Source organism: Agelaius tricolor, unplaced genomic scaffold (genome assembly GCF_023055355.1).
Source record: "Agelaius tricolor isolate 1412-34295 unplaced genomic scaffold, bAgeTri1.0.p SCAF_3, whole genome shotgun sequence".
Taxonomy (NCBI): domain Eukaryota; kingdom Metazoa; phylum Chordata; class Aves; order Passeriformes; family Icteridae; genus Agelaius; species Agelaius tricolor.
Window position 1 is genome coordinate 36,197,053 of NW_027269263.1, and position 14,637 is coordinate 36,211,689.

A 14,637-nucleotide genomic window follows, 5' to 3' on the forward strand; every position below is an offset into this window, starting at 1 on the left:
GATGCCCCACACGTGTATATTAAAAGCAATGCAGAATGATATAAATGGGTCACAGCATGGTGCCTAGCTCAAAGAATGAATCATTCAGTTACAGGATAGAGATGCCATCAGGTTAAAAATAGGAAGGAAAGTGCAAAACCACACAAGCAAAAGGCAATAAACCTACAGTAATAGCTGTAAGCAGTAGGACTACTTGCCTGTCCACTTGATTATTAGCTTTGTAGTCTTTAATGTTATACATGGCTTTGAAAGGATGATGTGGAAGCTCCTGTTACTGGTGTTCAGGACTCTTTCATGAGGACAAGTAAAAGGAGAAGACATCAAGGTAATTTTGCTTTGCTGGTTAAGAATCCAAATAATCTGCAAGATGTCACCTCTGAGATTATAATTTGTGTTCTGCCAAGAAGGAGTGAATTAGCACAGTGTACATCTTTCACTATTTACAACTGTAAAAAACATGCAAAGTATGAATTTGGTGGAAATGACCCCTGCCTCTTAACAATGTAAGAAGGTTGGTTTCCAGTAGTCACTGAGTGAAGACATCAGCTGGCACAGCCAACCCCTTTGTATGACCTACTGACTAGCTGAAATTGTTTACTCTGATTTTTTAGCCAGAGGGAATTATGAGAGGAAAAAAAGCCAGTGGTGTATAAAAGCAGCTGCACAAGTGGATGGGTGTAGCTAAGCTGGTAGGGAATGTGGCCACCTGTGGAGCATTCCATCAGAAGCAGACAGAATCCGTGCTGAGTGGCAGGGTTTGCAGCTGTGTGTCCAGGTGAAGGCATTTCTGTGCTTTGGGGCAGTGCACTTTGACCTGTGAGTTCCTTATGGTCTGTGGCTACTCCCTGCTGATGATAGGCTACTGTTAGAGGTGTAAACAGGTGAGATTTATCTCTCTGAATCTAGCCTGTTTCTCCCTCTACTTTGTATGTGTGGCATCTTAAAATATATCACAGTTTATCCTAATACTGAGTTATTATCTCCTGATGGGGGATGAGGGGGGAGGAATGCTTCATATCCTTTTGCTCCTTTGCTTTTTCTGTGTGCTGGCTTGCTGAATTGATTTTCATCTCCAAGTCTATCATTGCTGGTAATACAAAATTCTCCTACAAATCCCCCTAGGCAGTGCTGTCATAAGACATTTTTGCATTTTTAAGACCCTCCCTGCTAACTACAGAGTGGATGAATGTATCAAGAAATTTTAATTTGATGATAAATTCTTGTGGCTGCTCATGCAACTTTGTTAGTACAGACAAACAGATTTTTTCATTTGGAGCACCATGAATGGTGTGTGACATTTCAGGGCTCTCAGGACTTCCTTGTCTTTCTAGCTTCTTTAGGGTGACATGTATTTCTGCATTTGTCTGATCTTTATTTTGCTTTCCTGTCTCAGTTAAGCATCTCAGAAAGACTCAATAGGAACTCTTTGTACAGTTGGTTGTGTTTGTTGTCCTTTGCTTCTTGGAGTCCTTTGTATCTATTTCTAGTTACGTTTCAGTCTGATTTTACTGTTAAAAGGGCATTGGAAGAAAATTCTTTCAAGTTCTGAGAACAGCTTGCCGTTCCACCAATGGCTCATTGTTCTTTCCCAATAATAATAGGGTATATTTTGCATTTATAGGGTTTCAGAAGTTTATGAAGAAACTTTTTGCTACAAAAATCTTTGAGCTGATTAAGAAATGTAATGCAATTTCATGCCTGCAGTACCCACCCCATTTAAGCTTTCAGTTATAATAGGCTTAAATTAAAATACTAGCTTACTCACCTGTGCAGTCTTAGTTACTTTCACATCTGCCAGTTATTATGTAGAAAACATGTTTGCTCAGGCTCCCTACTAAGTATTTGAATGTGCAGTCCCCTCCCCTCATTGGTGTTGTTAACCAGAAAGCTTTGCAGACTTGTCCTGAGTTCTGAACGGAGAATAACCACAAGTACTCATAGTCCAGTGCAATATTGGGAAAATCTTTCAGCATGAGAGTTGAGATATACTCATTTGCTCCATGACAAAGATTCAGTGGAAAAAGTCTAGTTGTGATAATTCTTCTTTCCTTTTGTCCTCTCCCTTGATCTGATGACAATAATTTGCATGTAAGAAGTCTGACTTGAGAGGACTGTTTTGTTCTGTAAATAGATAGGTTTTTCCGAGGTAGAGCATGCAGTCAAATAGAGCCCAGAAGTCATCACTATCCATCAGTTATAGAGAAATTGCATTATGTTTCCCACCCACTTTTTAATAAAAAAATGTGTGTGTCTCACACTATCCACTGTCATGTTCAGCAACTGCAACTAAGTAATGGATGGGACATCTAAGCCACATGTTCAGTTTCTTTGTCTTCAGCCTTGAGTTCAAGCTCAGTAGTGCTTCTTCTGTGAAAGAAAAAAAGAAAAATGCTGCTTCTTTCAGAAGCTTTAGTTCAGTCATAGTGTATTTTTTTTCCTTTAATGAGAGGGTGTATATTCTACATGTGCAATAATATTAGCTTATCAACTTACCTCAAATGGAAAGATAAGGCTTTACATACCTTTTTCTTAAATTATGTATACCTAGATCCATGTTAATATTTTTTCCATGCTTCTCTATTTCCTGTAGCTGGCAGCTTTATTTTCTTGGTGTTTGTACTAGCGTGTAACGTAATCAAGCCTGTTAGTCTTCCACTTGTAACACTGTAGTCCTAAAACAATTGCAGTTCATTTTACTGTAGAAAACGCAATTATATTTGCTGTTATGCTATTTTACCAATACATGTTCTTCACTAGTTGCTGTATTTTCATCAAGGTTCATGGCTATAAATAATTATTTTGCCTTTTCCTTTTTTTCCCTTTTGAACTAATTTAAGATTTTTGCTGTTGCAACTGTCTAACAGTGGCAGACTTCATTACAGAAGTTCTGGTTCTAAAGGATAACCAAGCTCTTTCAGTCACTTCTTTGAGATCTGATTTTAAATTAAATTATGCTGACCAAACCCTTATCTCACTGGTATAAAAATGGACTGCTGTCTTTGATGCAAATTTCTAAAGGAGTTTGAGACCTCACCAGATGTAAGGAGTGCAATCAGCCAAGAAGGATTATACTGTCAAGAGTGTCAGCTGAAAAGATGGTCCTCCAGAAAAAGTTTATATGGTTCTGTTTGATCTGAGGATGCTATAACAGATAATGTGGTCTTTGATTCCTCTACTCATTGATCAGTATTTAAGCATGTATTCATGCACATGCTATAAATGCATCAGTCATTTGCAATCTGACGGAAAATATGCAACAGAAAGATTTGTGACACTTCAAAGTCTTTGAGCACTCAGTTAAAGGGAGGGCAAGGCAGAAGCCTTATTTCTTCTGAGTCCTTTCTTTTGATTGAAATTATAAAATGCATATACTATTTCTTCTTTTATTCATATTTCTTTCCTGCACTTATAGCTTGTCCTTTTCAAAGCTACGATATAGTTGATTTTTTTCCTTACCATCGTTCTTCTCTTAAGAGGGATGCAGAAGTGACTCACTTTCTGCCTAATACTGTCTCTAATTGGTGACTCATCTGCTCATCCCACCATTAGTGGTCTTTTATGCACTGAAGTTGATCAGTACGTGTTCCACATGGCTTCCTATTTAGACACAGCCAGGTACAGGGCTGTTCTTGAGGCACAAAGGTGCCTGGCCTGTTTGGCAACAGCTTTCTGATGTTTTCTCCAATCAATTGTTACAAAGGAAAAGGAATCACCCACTGACAGATCCTAAAGGAAAAGGAGCGCATCTTCCCAGCCAGAATATTCAAAAGCTTCTGGAAGCCTTTTACTCCTGAGCAGGGACAGTGCCTCTGTCATTCAAGTCTTTGACACACGAAGTTTCTAAACATGAGAAGAGGGCAATTTCTATCAGTATGTTAAACCTGAAAAAGCCTTTGTATATCAGACCTGTCATCAATATGTGTTACCTCCAATCTGAGTTTTAGCACATCCTTTCCACCTCTCCTATTCCGAGCCTTTGTCATCAAGGTTAAACATGACATTGAGCATTGAATCAGCATTTAGAAATACCCATCCTCATCTGGCTCACAGCATCTCTTCTGATCTACTCTGCTAGTTCATACAGTACCTGGATTAAAAAATGTTGGTTTTAACATTATATTTAACAGTAACTGGAGGTGTTGCTTGTTTCTGTTTAGATGAGAGTCCTTACACAAAATCTGCAAACCAGGCAAAGGCACCTGATGGAGCACTGTCTGTGAGGAGACAGAGTATTCCAGGTAAGATTTGCTTTGCTTTTTGTAACACCTAACTTGTTTTTGAACAGCAAGGTAATACTAATCAAAATTCATCTAGTTATAAAAAGCAAATGTATCACAGTTGCTATTGAGCAACTTGAAAAGGAAAGTTCCAAGAGAGCTGTAAGAAGTTTCCACAGTTAGGTTGCCTCAAGCTTTTGCTGTGAAGAACATCCCTGTATCTCTGTCTTTCACAGCAGATTTGAGACACTGAGCACATCCACCTTTTCATCAGAGGCTCATATATTTTCAGGCCCTCTGAAATCTGTTCTTTGCTATCTGGTTTCAATAATATAAGGGAGATTGACTCATAATTTCCACTACTCATCAGCCAGGCTCAGAAGTCTAACAGAGAAGCACTCTGCCAGAGTTCTTGTCTTCATGTGATTTTCTGCCATGTGCAGAATCACTTGTCCATCCTTGTCTTTTGTGTCATTGCATCACACAAAGCTGGACCATTAGATCAGTGGTTAGTTGAAATAAGTGATCTTTCAACCTGTGTCTCTTTTAATTCCTTCAGACAAGTCTGATATACGTCCAAGTTTGACATACATATTATGCAGCAATCTAAAGGAATTTTCACCTCAAGTAATGTTTTAGAGACCTTTTAATGAAAACAAATGAACGCTGACCAAGGGTACACTCGGTGGAATTATTGATATTGCCGTTCTCACCTCAAGCACAGTAACCTCTGATTCGAAGGGAGGATGCATTGCAATAGAAATCAGAAGCTGTGAGGTCATGTCACCCACCCTCTGATGGTCAATATTGCCTGTGCTAAGTGGCTTTATTATTGAACAAAAACACATAACCCACAGAGAGTCTGTGGATGGGGGGCGGAGCTCAGACCTTTGCCACCTGCTAGGCTCAGATTTCATCCCAACAGCTATAGGGAACAGCTAAAGCACATTTTGTGGATGCTTTGTGGAAGTTTCTATGTGTGAGAGAGAGCAAACTCCCTTATTTAGTATTGCTTATAATGAACATTCATATTCATTCTTGAAAACACCATAGTGATTTAAAAATTGTTATTTTTATGGTACAATCATGAAGATCATAACCATTGTGAAAAGACACAAATACAGCATCCAGTGTGCAGTTATTCTTCTAAGAAAATATTTAATTATACAAACATCAACCAAGTCTTTTTTTCTCCAAGTCAATATAAATCAATATTCATTGTTCTTCAGAGTAAATGATGACCTCTATAGGGTACTTTTCAGGTAATGCTGTAGCTCATAGGTCAGTAATATTTATGGCTTTGAAAGTATTCAACCTTTTGGGGTTTTTTGCTGTGATCTTAGTAGTTATAATTTATAGTGTCATTAGTAGTGATCATTTATAGTGTCATTACTGTATTTATAAAACACTTAAGCTAAGGTCTGGGAACAGGCTGAAGTTTGTGAGAATTTTGAGAACTCCTGATGATTTTTGCTTGTATTCTTTAAAAAGAAAGTTTGATGAAAATGTACTGGTACAATTTCTCTTCAGAGCATCTTGATAAGATTAGGAATTTCAGGTGTTGAGTAATAGTCATCATAACTAATGAACATGTATTTTGATTTTTTTACAATTTTGATGCACATTCTGGAGTTTTTGAGAGCATTGCAGATAAATTTTTACTATGTGCTCTGCATAAGTCACAGTTTATTCAGAGAGATAATACAAGTGTTCAGTGAGAAGTGCTTTGCTGTATTTCAGGTGTTCTGAAAACAGCTGATCTACGCTTATGTATATTCTTCAGCTTTTAATATAGTGATGACATTATCTGAATTGCTTATTCCATCTCTAGACCTTAGGAGCCCCAAAGGATAAACTAGATTGAGCTGGTTGGATATTTTTTAAAATTGTAATTAAAATTCTTCATGCCTTAGCCAATTCTCATTGTAACACAATGAATGCTGTGGGTTTACATACACAAAAGGTGTTGCAAAACTAAGCATTATTTTGAGAATTAACTTGAACATTTAGGAGTTGACTGAAGTTTCTGAAAATAACCTAGAAACATTTATATCACTTGACACCATGTTTTGTATGTGAGATAGCACCTTGTAAATAGCTTCTATTCTTGCTTGTGTGTGAGCATTTTATTCACATTCTGGATTAGTCTTGGCAGAGGTGCAGAAGCACCCCAGCTTGCCAGCTTCGTTTGGCAATGGGAGGTTCACTATTAACTAGTAGCGTTAATTAGTACAAGACCAGAAGCAGAACAGCTGCTTTTGCTCAGGAGCAGGATCACCCTTCTGACGTTATGTAGGTCAGCTCCAAATAGCTTTTGAATTGGAGGGTGAGGTGCAGTGAACCCAGTAAATTCTGCTGGACCTGGATGGGAGCATGTCAGCTGGAGTTACTGTCAGTAATCCTCACATGGAGATCTTATCCTGTATGGAAAGCATTCATTTCTCTTCCCCCAGATGGTATGCCTGATAACACATCACATTTCTGAACTGCTAGTTTTTCAAGCTTGAAGCATGGGAGTACCTTTGACAGTACAGCTGTCTATTCCACTTGATGCTTTGTCATTCCTAAGACATGGACAGCAGATGTTCTATTCCCAGGGAATGCTCTGCCTATTGAATTAGCCAAGGGAAAACTTGTGGGTTTTAGCAAGGTAATTGATTGCATGCAGAGTTTTGCACAGGTTTGAACAGTCTGTAAAAAAAAATACTAGCGAAGATACACAGGATGTGAGATGTAAATCTTCCAGCTTGGTAATGGGATCGTGGCATCTCCCCATGTCTGGTGAAAGTTCCTTCTCATGACATTTGAATTCACTTTAAAGGATTTCACTGCTCCATCCTTTTGGCAACTATCAGAAAGGCGAGCTTTTGTTGCTGTGAGGCTTGACACTACTATACCAGCTGCAAACCTCTAGAGGTGGGTTTTATCCTTCCATGTGAAACTGTATTGAAAGAGCAGTATTGATGAGCACTGGCTGAGTGCACAGAGAAGTAATGTAATTCTGTAGAGGTTACATGCAGCTCAGGCTTGGTTTATTTTACAGGAAAAAATGTTGAAATAATAATTTTATAATTAAAGTCAAATGAGCACATACTGTGAGATCAGCACACTGAGTTTAATTTCTTTCATCCCCAGAAGGAAGGAATGGATTAAGCATCTCCCTGGAGCAGAACCTGCTTATTTGAGATGCAGAATGTATAATTCATGTGATGAGACTACATGTCATATTTACCATGTCTTCACATGGTGCAAAATCAACAAGCAACAGATCCTTTCAAAGGGATTTACAGAATTGCTGAAATAATAGTTAATTCAAATTATATGCGTTAATATAATGCAGTTTGAAACATGGACTTTATTTTACATATGTGTAGGTGTTTAGTTACAGTTATATATACATGATTGTTTGAAATGTTACTTAGCTTCACAGTCAGAATTTCTTAACTTAAAAGTAAGGCTGAGGTAATGCTAGCATGAGAAGCAGCTTGCAGTCAGAAACAAACAGATTTTTCCCCTCTAAATATTTAAATTTAGACTGTCAAGCAGAACATAATGAACCCTTATTGCTACTGTGTCCTTACAGAAGCCAAGGCAGTGAGTATATTGTGCCCCCCTGAAGAAACTGTCAGGAGTAGTGCTAAGGCACATCAATGAAAACAATGTGTTTCAGAAGTCATTCACTTCCCCCACAATCATAGATGCAGTTTAAAACAACTGTAATTTAAAATTAAGGTATTTGATCGCCAGCTTCTTGAATCCCCAGGTTTAGATGGACATAGTTCCCTTGAGTTCTGGACTGAGGTTTCCTGATTTGCACACACTGAGGGTGTGCCCAGGCAGTGCCCGGCCAAGGGCAAGTGCTGGGTCAGTAGCAGGTGAGCCAGAGGTGTCATTCCTGGGATTGCCTATTCCTGCAGGAGCTTTAAAAAGGACATCAGCTATTCCTGGGGCACTGATACAATGTCAAGAGCTGATGGCACAGTTAAAGAGGCACTTTGAAGTCAAGGAGACCTTAACATTTACTCCAAGATAAGCATGTTCCTGTGCTGTCCTGAATATGGAATAGCTGTTCCCATGATTTCCAAACTAAAATTCAATGTCCTCTTATCTCTTTTAACAATGTGGGTAAATCAGTCAACAGTAATGATGTGCAAACTGTTCACTTTATATATCTATTTCTTTGTTTTCAATTCACTTACTGAAAACTGGCAGCATGGAGTGGAACGAAGCAACCTGACACAAGGATAAAAAATTATTGCTTTGTGAAGTGAGAATAAGATGCCATACATTTAAGACTGATTAAAATTTTTCATAGAATCTGCAACAAAAGTTTCATTTTGCTTTTAGTCCATATTTTTTATTGAGTCTTAAAACTTATCATTACTAAAAAAAATAGTTCAAAACACCACGTTTTTTTGAGGTGAAATGTGTCAGCTTCTCAGTGTTTCATTTTTGGGGTTTTTTTTTTGAGAAAAGTGAATTTCTGCTCAGTCTAGTTGGCATTTAATTTAAAACAAAATTAAAATCCATACTTATTCCTTTTTCTTTCACTGACCTAGACATGTGCACTTTCCAGTCAGACTTCTGACTGTAAAGTCTCGTTGCCTGAAGTAGTCAAGGGCTCAGAAGAGCTATAGTGTGAACTATACACTGGGAGAGCTGTTTGAATCATCTGTGAATTCAGAGATTTTGTTTGGCTTAGGACAGTTGCAGTTGTGAGCTATCTCTTTCCTAAGTAAATTCTTGTTCAAGAAACGGGCACCAAATAACAAAGAGTAGAGGAAATATTTCTTCAAAGAGTGGAGTTTTCCTGTTGTCTGGGACAGAAGGATAACACAGCTGCCTGCCTTCTGTCCTGCTCAACACACCTAGCAGAAGGCCCTTGAAGTCTTGCCCTCACCATGTTGTCCAAGCCAGTCCAAACTGTTGTTTCACCTCCCATGTAACCCTTGTGCTCCAGCTCTGCCTGCCTCTGGGACCCACAGGAGCCTTCCCAAGTCTCATTCCAGCCACCTTCTACTCCACAGTGACAACAGATCTGCTGAACAGGCAAATTATCTGCATTTATGGGGTGAGTGCATGCCAACCCTTGCAGAGACAAGCAGGAAAAGACCAAACTAGATGTTTAAAATCATTCTTTTGCAGTTTTCTCCACTAACAGGAGCCTCTTCTTCTCTCTAACCAGTTTTTTGTCATTTGCAAGATTTGTACATGGCTGCAGGGAGGTACTTACAGGTCAGTTATTAAAATAAATCACTGTGCTCTGAAGGAAAATTGTGAAGACTTTAAAGTCTGAAATTAAAGCGACTGGATTTTTCAGTTCCTTTGTACATGTGTAGATACTGCACTTTCTTTCCACACTACCTGCTTCTTTGAAGCATGCTGTAATTCAGGTTTTGTATTTCAGCACAGTGTTTGATCTCAAAAACAAGGGTAGCCATCAAACTGGAGGGAAAATAGAGTGAATGTACAGCCCTGAGCACATCCTCTGCAGTGGCTCAAGGTCTGGAATTGCAGTTAGTAGATGGTTTGCAGCCTTGTTTGGGGGGAGCTTGGTAACAGGATTTTAATACAAAAATAAAATGTTAAACAAACATAATTTTAGGGTAGGCTGAATTTTGAACTGCTTAGCTAGAAGGGAGCACATGCAAATCAAAGAAGCTTAAAATGCCTTGAAAAGATAGTATTTACAGAGCTGATACTAAAAAAGTAATTGCTGTATGATGTAGTGTCCTCAGTAATTGCTTAGGACACAAAATATTCCTAAGAGAAGCTATGAAATACTAAATTCTTGTAATAAAACCAATAGTTAACATCCTGGGAATTTTCAGGTTCTGGAATATTTAAATACACAATGTAAATGTCATTAGAAAGCAGTAAGGCAGTTTTCATCCTGTCCTTGGCTCTGAACACATAGAGGAGCTGTTTACAAAAATACAGAGGTATGCCTTTTTTTCCCCTCCCTGGCCCACAGCCTGCTGTGCAGCAAATGCTCACATTCTGTCTCAAGCTGCATCGAATCTGGCTTTCCTGAGGGGTTTGTCTACTACCCACAACCAATGAACTCAAATGTAGGTCAGGTGGAAGCTGAACAATTTTAAAGACCCTTCTTCTTTCTTCACTGTGATTCTTGGGCTTTTGTAACATCTGGGAATGTCTGTTTAAATAAAAATACTATCAGAAAATTACTATCAGAAAGCAAGCAGAGGTTGGGAAAAAATAAGAAAGCAATTGAATTTATATATATATCTGTATATGTGTATATATATATATATGTAAACAAAAATTCCAGAATCCAGTCTAAATTAAAGCCAGAACATGTGATCCAGTTATGATGTCATTGAGTTGCCAATATAGAATTGTATTAACTGAATTTAAGATCGTGTGTGCTGTGCCTCAACTTAAATAAGGAAAAGTTCTGTACTGCATAGATGGAGTGCATTAATTTTCTGTTGCAAGATCATCTCAGAAGAAGGTGAGAAATCTGGAAAGTAAGATGAGAGAGATAAAAGGGTTTCTAAAAAAATCCACATTGATTGAAAAAAAAAAAATTAGGCTGCTGAAGTGATCCTGGCATCTAAGCTCCATTAAGTGACAATGCTCAAGAGGGAGATGGCTCCCAGGTTATTCCAGTAGCTCAGCTCTTAACATCTGCACCAGGTTCCCAGTGACTGACAGATGTGACAGACAGATGATGCATTCCTCTGGGTACGTGTTTACCTGTGTGCAAACACAGCTCCAGAGCCAGTTTTGTTTTCCTTGGTGGTTACTATGGCATTGGCAAGACAGTGAGTGTTCAAAAGCAGCTGTTCTCATGCCACAGTTAACTTGGTCCAATTCCTTTGGGCTCCTCTGCTGAGTTAAACTGCAGAAGATTTAAATGATCCTGTTATTTTTGACAGTGCTCCTAACATCAGCAGGCACCCTTGCATCATTTGCTAGAGTGCAGCCACCTTCTCAAGCAATGTTGCCTGACTTGTGCAGTCCTCAGTCATTTTTTTCATCCTTGTCAAAAGAAACCTGCCTTGACTTTAACTTCAGCTTCCCTCAGATTTCAGAAGCACTCTACTGTCACAGATGCAGCACTGTGTTACCTAATCCTTCATCCCCCATCAAAATGTGAAATAGTCTTCATTGGCTAACTGGTTTTGCAGAGTAAGAGCATGATTTGCCTGAGAAAACCTGTCAAAATCATCCCCAACCTTATTCATAGATCTCATGGTGAGAAAAAAGAATTCATCACAGAAGACTTGAAAATAAAACATATGTCAGTAAAAGCTGGGTTAGGAAATTCAAGTATGTGTTACAAAAGCACTTTTTTCCCTCAATTTGCATTTTTCTCATAGTCACTTACTTTTACTATGTACTTTTAAAAATCAGCACAAAATGCCACTGAAGAGATTTTAAGCATTTAGAAATCCATTAGCTGTAACCTCTGCAGTCACAGTTATTATGGGAACGATCGTGGGTGATTTCCGAGCAGGAGCAAGAGTTCTGACCTGTGAAATGCAGATCACAGCCTAGTAAGCTTTTCTGCACTTGAGGTGTTTATTATATCTGCAAAGTCATTTGCTGATTTTCATGTTTGATGAGAGGCTCCAGTTGCTGTATCATTTACAGGCTTCCCTGTGTGTTTGTTTAACCTGCTGGAGGTTTACCAAATGGTCTGTGAAGCAGCTGCAGAGCTATATGTCTTTTCCTTCCCACTGACATTGAAAGTTTTGGAATTTGCTTTCATGTGTTTATTACTGAAGATTTCTTTCTTGTCCTTCCTCCTATTCATCAAAATAACTTTGTTGGAAGGACTTCATGTTTCATACACAGATAAACAGCAAAGAAATTTGTCTCTTGTAGAAAATTAACAAAGGTCACTGCGTTCTTACCTAATTGAGATTGCTGATGATTTATTTATACATATTCTTTACAGGTCTGCTACATGCTGGTGTTTTTCAATACTGAAAAGGATTAGAATAGAGAACAGTCTCATTTGACTCCTTTTACCATGAAGGAGAAAATGTATTAAGGGCAATACTGTGCACAAGGAATGTGCACTTTTTCAAATACCCAACTGATTCAAGGTCTGAAAATTTACCTGACTTGAAATGATTTTTGCTATTCACACAGCCAGGAGCAGGTTTTGTTGATGATGGTACCAAACACCTTCATTCATGTGTATTTGGATTTAATTGCATATAGTTTTGCTAACCTTTAGCCTTTTAGAGTAAAATGTATTCATTTATTTCAGCTGCATTTTTTTTCCAGAAAAATCAGTTTAGCTATATGTAGTATAGGATGATATACTATATAGCATCTATAACATCATTTTTAAAACTGTCTCAGCAGTTTAGCTGTTGCATACACATTTTGGGGCAGGGATGGGCAGTTCTGAGTGAATTGTTGTGTACTCAGCAAATGTGCTTGCAGTGTGTACATGTGCATGTACTCCTCTGGCCATGTGCTAGTTTGAAGCATGAGTCCCTAGTGCCTTCCTTCCAGTCACTGGGATACCCCAGGATTTTTCAATGGAGCTTGGAACCTGAAAATAGGTCGGGAAGCATCAGTGCATCTCCTGAGGTTGGGGGTCCCATCTTCCAGGACAATTGTTTTCCTGCACAATTCTGGCATGCTCTCTAATGTCCACAAAGGGAAATTAGCCTTGTGATGGTTGGTTTTGCTCATTTTTATAAAAGTGTTGGTGATGTCTGTTGAAAAATTTATTCTCCTTTAAAGGTTTCAGTTAGAAGAGGAGGCATGGTATAGTGGACATGTGAGGAGAGGGAAACAAGGGGAAAAAGAAAGATGGTCAAGACTAGGTTTGAAATAGGAGCATGGAGACAGTCTCTGAAAGAGACACTGGACTAGCTGGGTGAGCTTGGAAAGGGGGAGGAAAACCATGTACTCTTGAAAGGTCATGGAAGGATGTGCCAAGCAGAAGGTGATTTATAACCCTGGGATTGTGCAATTGATGGTGATCCCTTCCTGGCTGGACATAAAACTTGCCAATCCAAACAATCACTGCTGTCTACTAGAAGTTGTAAAACTTTGTGAAACCAGCATGACTGTCCCTTGTGGAATACACAACCTATTGCAGCTACTAGAGGTTCTTCTGGGTAACAGAGAAGCTAAAATTTAGTATTGACCTCTTGAAAAATGACTGCATTTTCATGGGATAGCACAGCTGGGCTTTCTTGGAGCAAGAAAAGGGGGTATCTTCAGAAAAATTGATAGTACATGAGAAGAAAATTCATGAGGAATGCTCAGGTTCGCCAGTCTGTTCAGAAGTAAGAAGAGGTATTAAAATTGTTTTCAGGCAATATATTTTTCTCTGAGTGGAAATCTATTTAAACATTCTTCTCTATACTGTTTTCAGTCCAGTATTGGGGGAAAAATGTGTATTCAACAGCAAAAATGATTTCTGCATCATTATGTTGAGATACTTATGGATCCAGTATCTCTAGAGAGGAAGAGCAAGCAGTAAATCTGTGTATACAGACTGTGTCAGTGCATTCAGAAGAGACTGAATAACCTAATTGCCAAGAGCTTCATATGTAAGTATTAAAAAGACTGAGAAGCATTGTACTCTCTAATGTGACACTACTGGATGTCAAGGAACTGTGGCAGGACCACACTGGGCAAAGTAGGCTGGCTCTAATGCTGTCCCTAAACCTCATTCTTTCCAAGATGGAGCAGGATTAGATGGAGTGTTGATCTGACTCACGAGAGTATTGCTTTCTTTCAAAAGTCTTGTGTTGCACAAATCTGTAGACAGAAGCATATGACTGGCAAACAAAATCCAGGCTTGTTCCTTTAAGCTCTGAGAAGTTTGCTCATCTGAGAAGTTTGGGATAATTTTTTAATCATTTGCCTGCTTGAGTCTTTTTGCACTTAATAATTTCTTTTTATCTTATAGATAATTAACTTGATGTTTTTAATGTTCCTAATATAATTTCTAATACCTCTTTAAAGGACTTAATGCATTATTTCCATCTGTTCAGGGGTTTTTTAATATCTCTTTCAATTTCTTCAGTGATTATCATTTCAGGGCATGAAAATAGTAAGGAAATAATATACCATCTACAAAGATAACACCAAAATATGCTACCCCAGATCTGGATAGTAGTTTGCCTTTTCTTTTCAACTGTATCAGTGCATCAAAGCTGTTCATTCTCACTCTGCAGCCTGATTTATACACAAAAATCTTAAATTCTTTTTTGTTGCTATAAAATTCTATCCATTTTGCCAATATGAAATGGCTCAAAGTATTTTGTATGGAGGATGGAGAAAAGGTTTCTTTGCTTGTTTACCTTATAGCATTTTCACACTTTCTATTCATTTCTTACAATCAGAAGAGGAAAAGAGATTCTGGTGCTCGTGTGTCTTCCACATCACATCTGTGGTACGTGGGGCAGACAGAGATGTA

The 14,637-nt window shown here is 38.4% G+C and overlaps 1 protein-coding gene across 18 annotated transcripts in view; it reads left to right on the top strand.

Moving 5' to 3' along the window:
• The window catches only part of GRIP1 (glutamate receptor interacting protein 1), a 307,466-nt gene that overhangs the window by 201,095 nt on the left and 91,734 nt on the right, over positions 1 to 14,637 (top strand). For 15 of the 18 annotated variants that reach the window (XR_011678613.1, XR_011678614.1, XM_071423476.1 and 12 more), the window contains one exon: positions 4,158 to 4,238. The exons of the other annotated variants lie outside the window; for them this stretch is intronic. Coding sequence is in view for 13 of the 15 variants with exons in the window: in XM_071423476.1 (XP_071279577.1) it covers positions 4,158 to 4,238 (81 nt within the window). In the remaining 2 variants the exon portion in view is untranslated. The remainder of the gene's footprint in view (positions 1 to 4,157; positions 4,239 to 14,637) is intronic. 18 annotated transcript variants of the gene reach the window in all.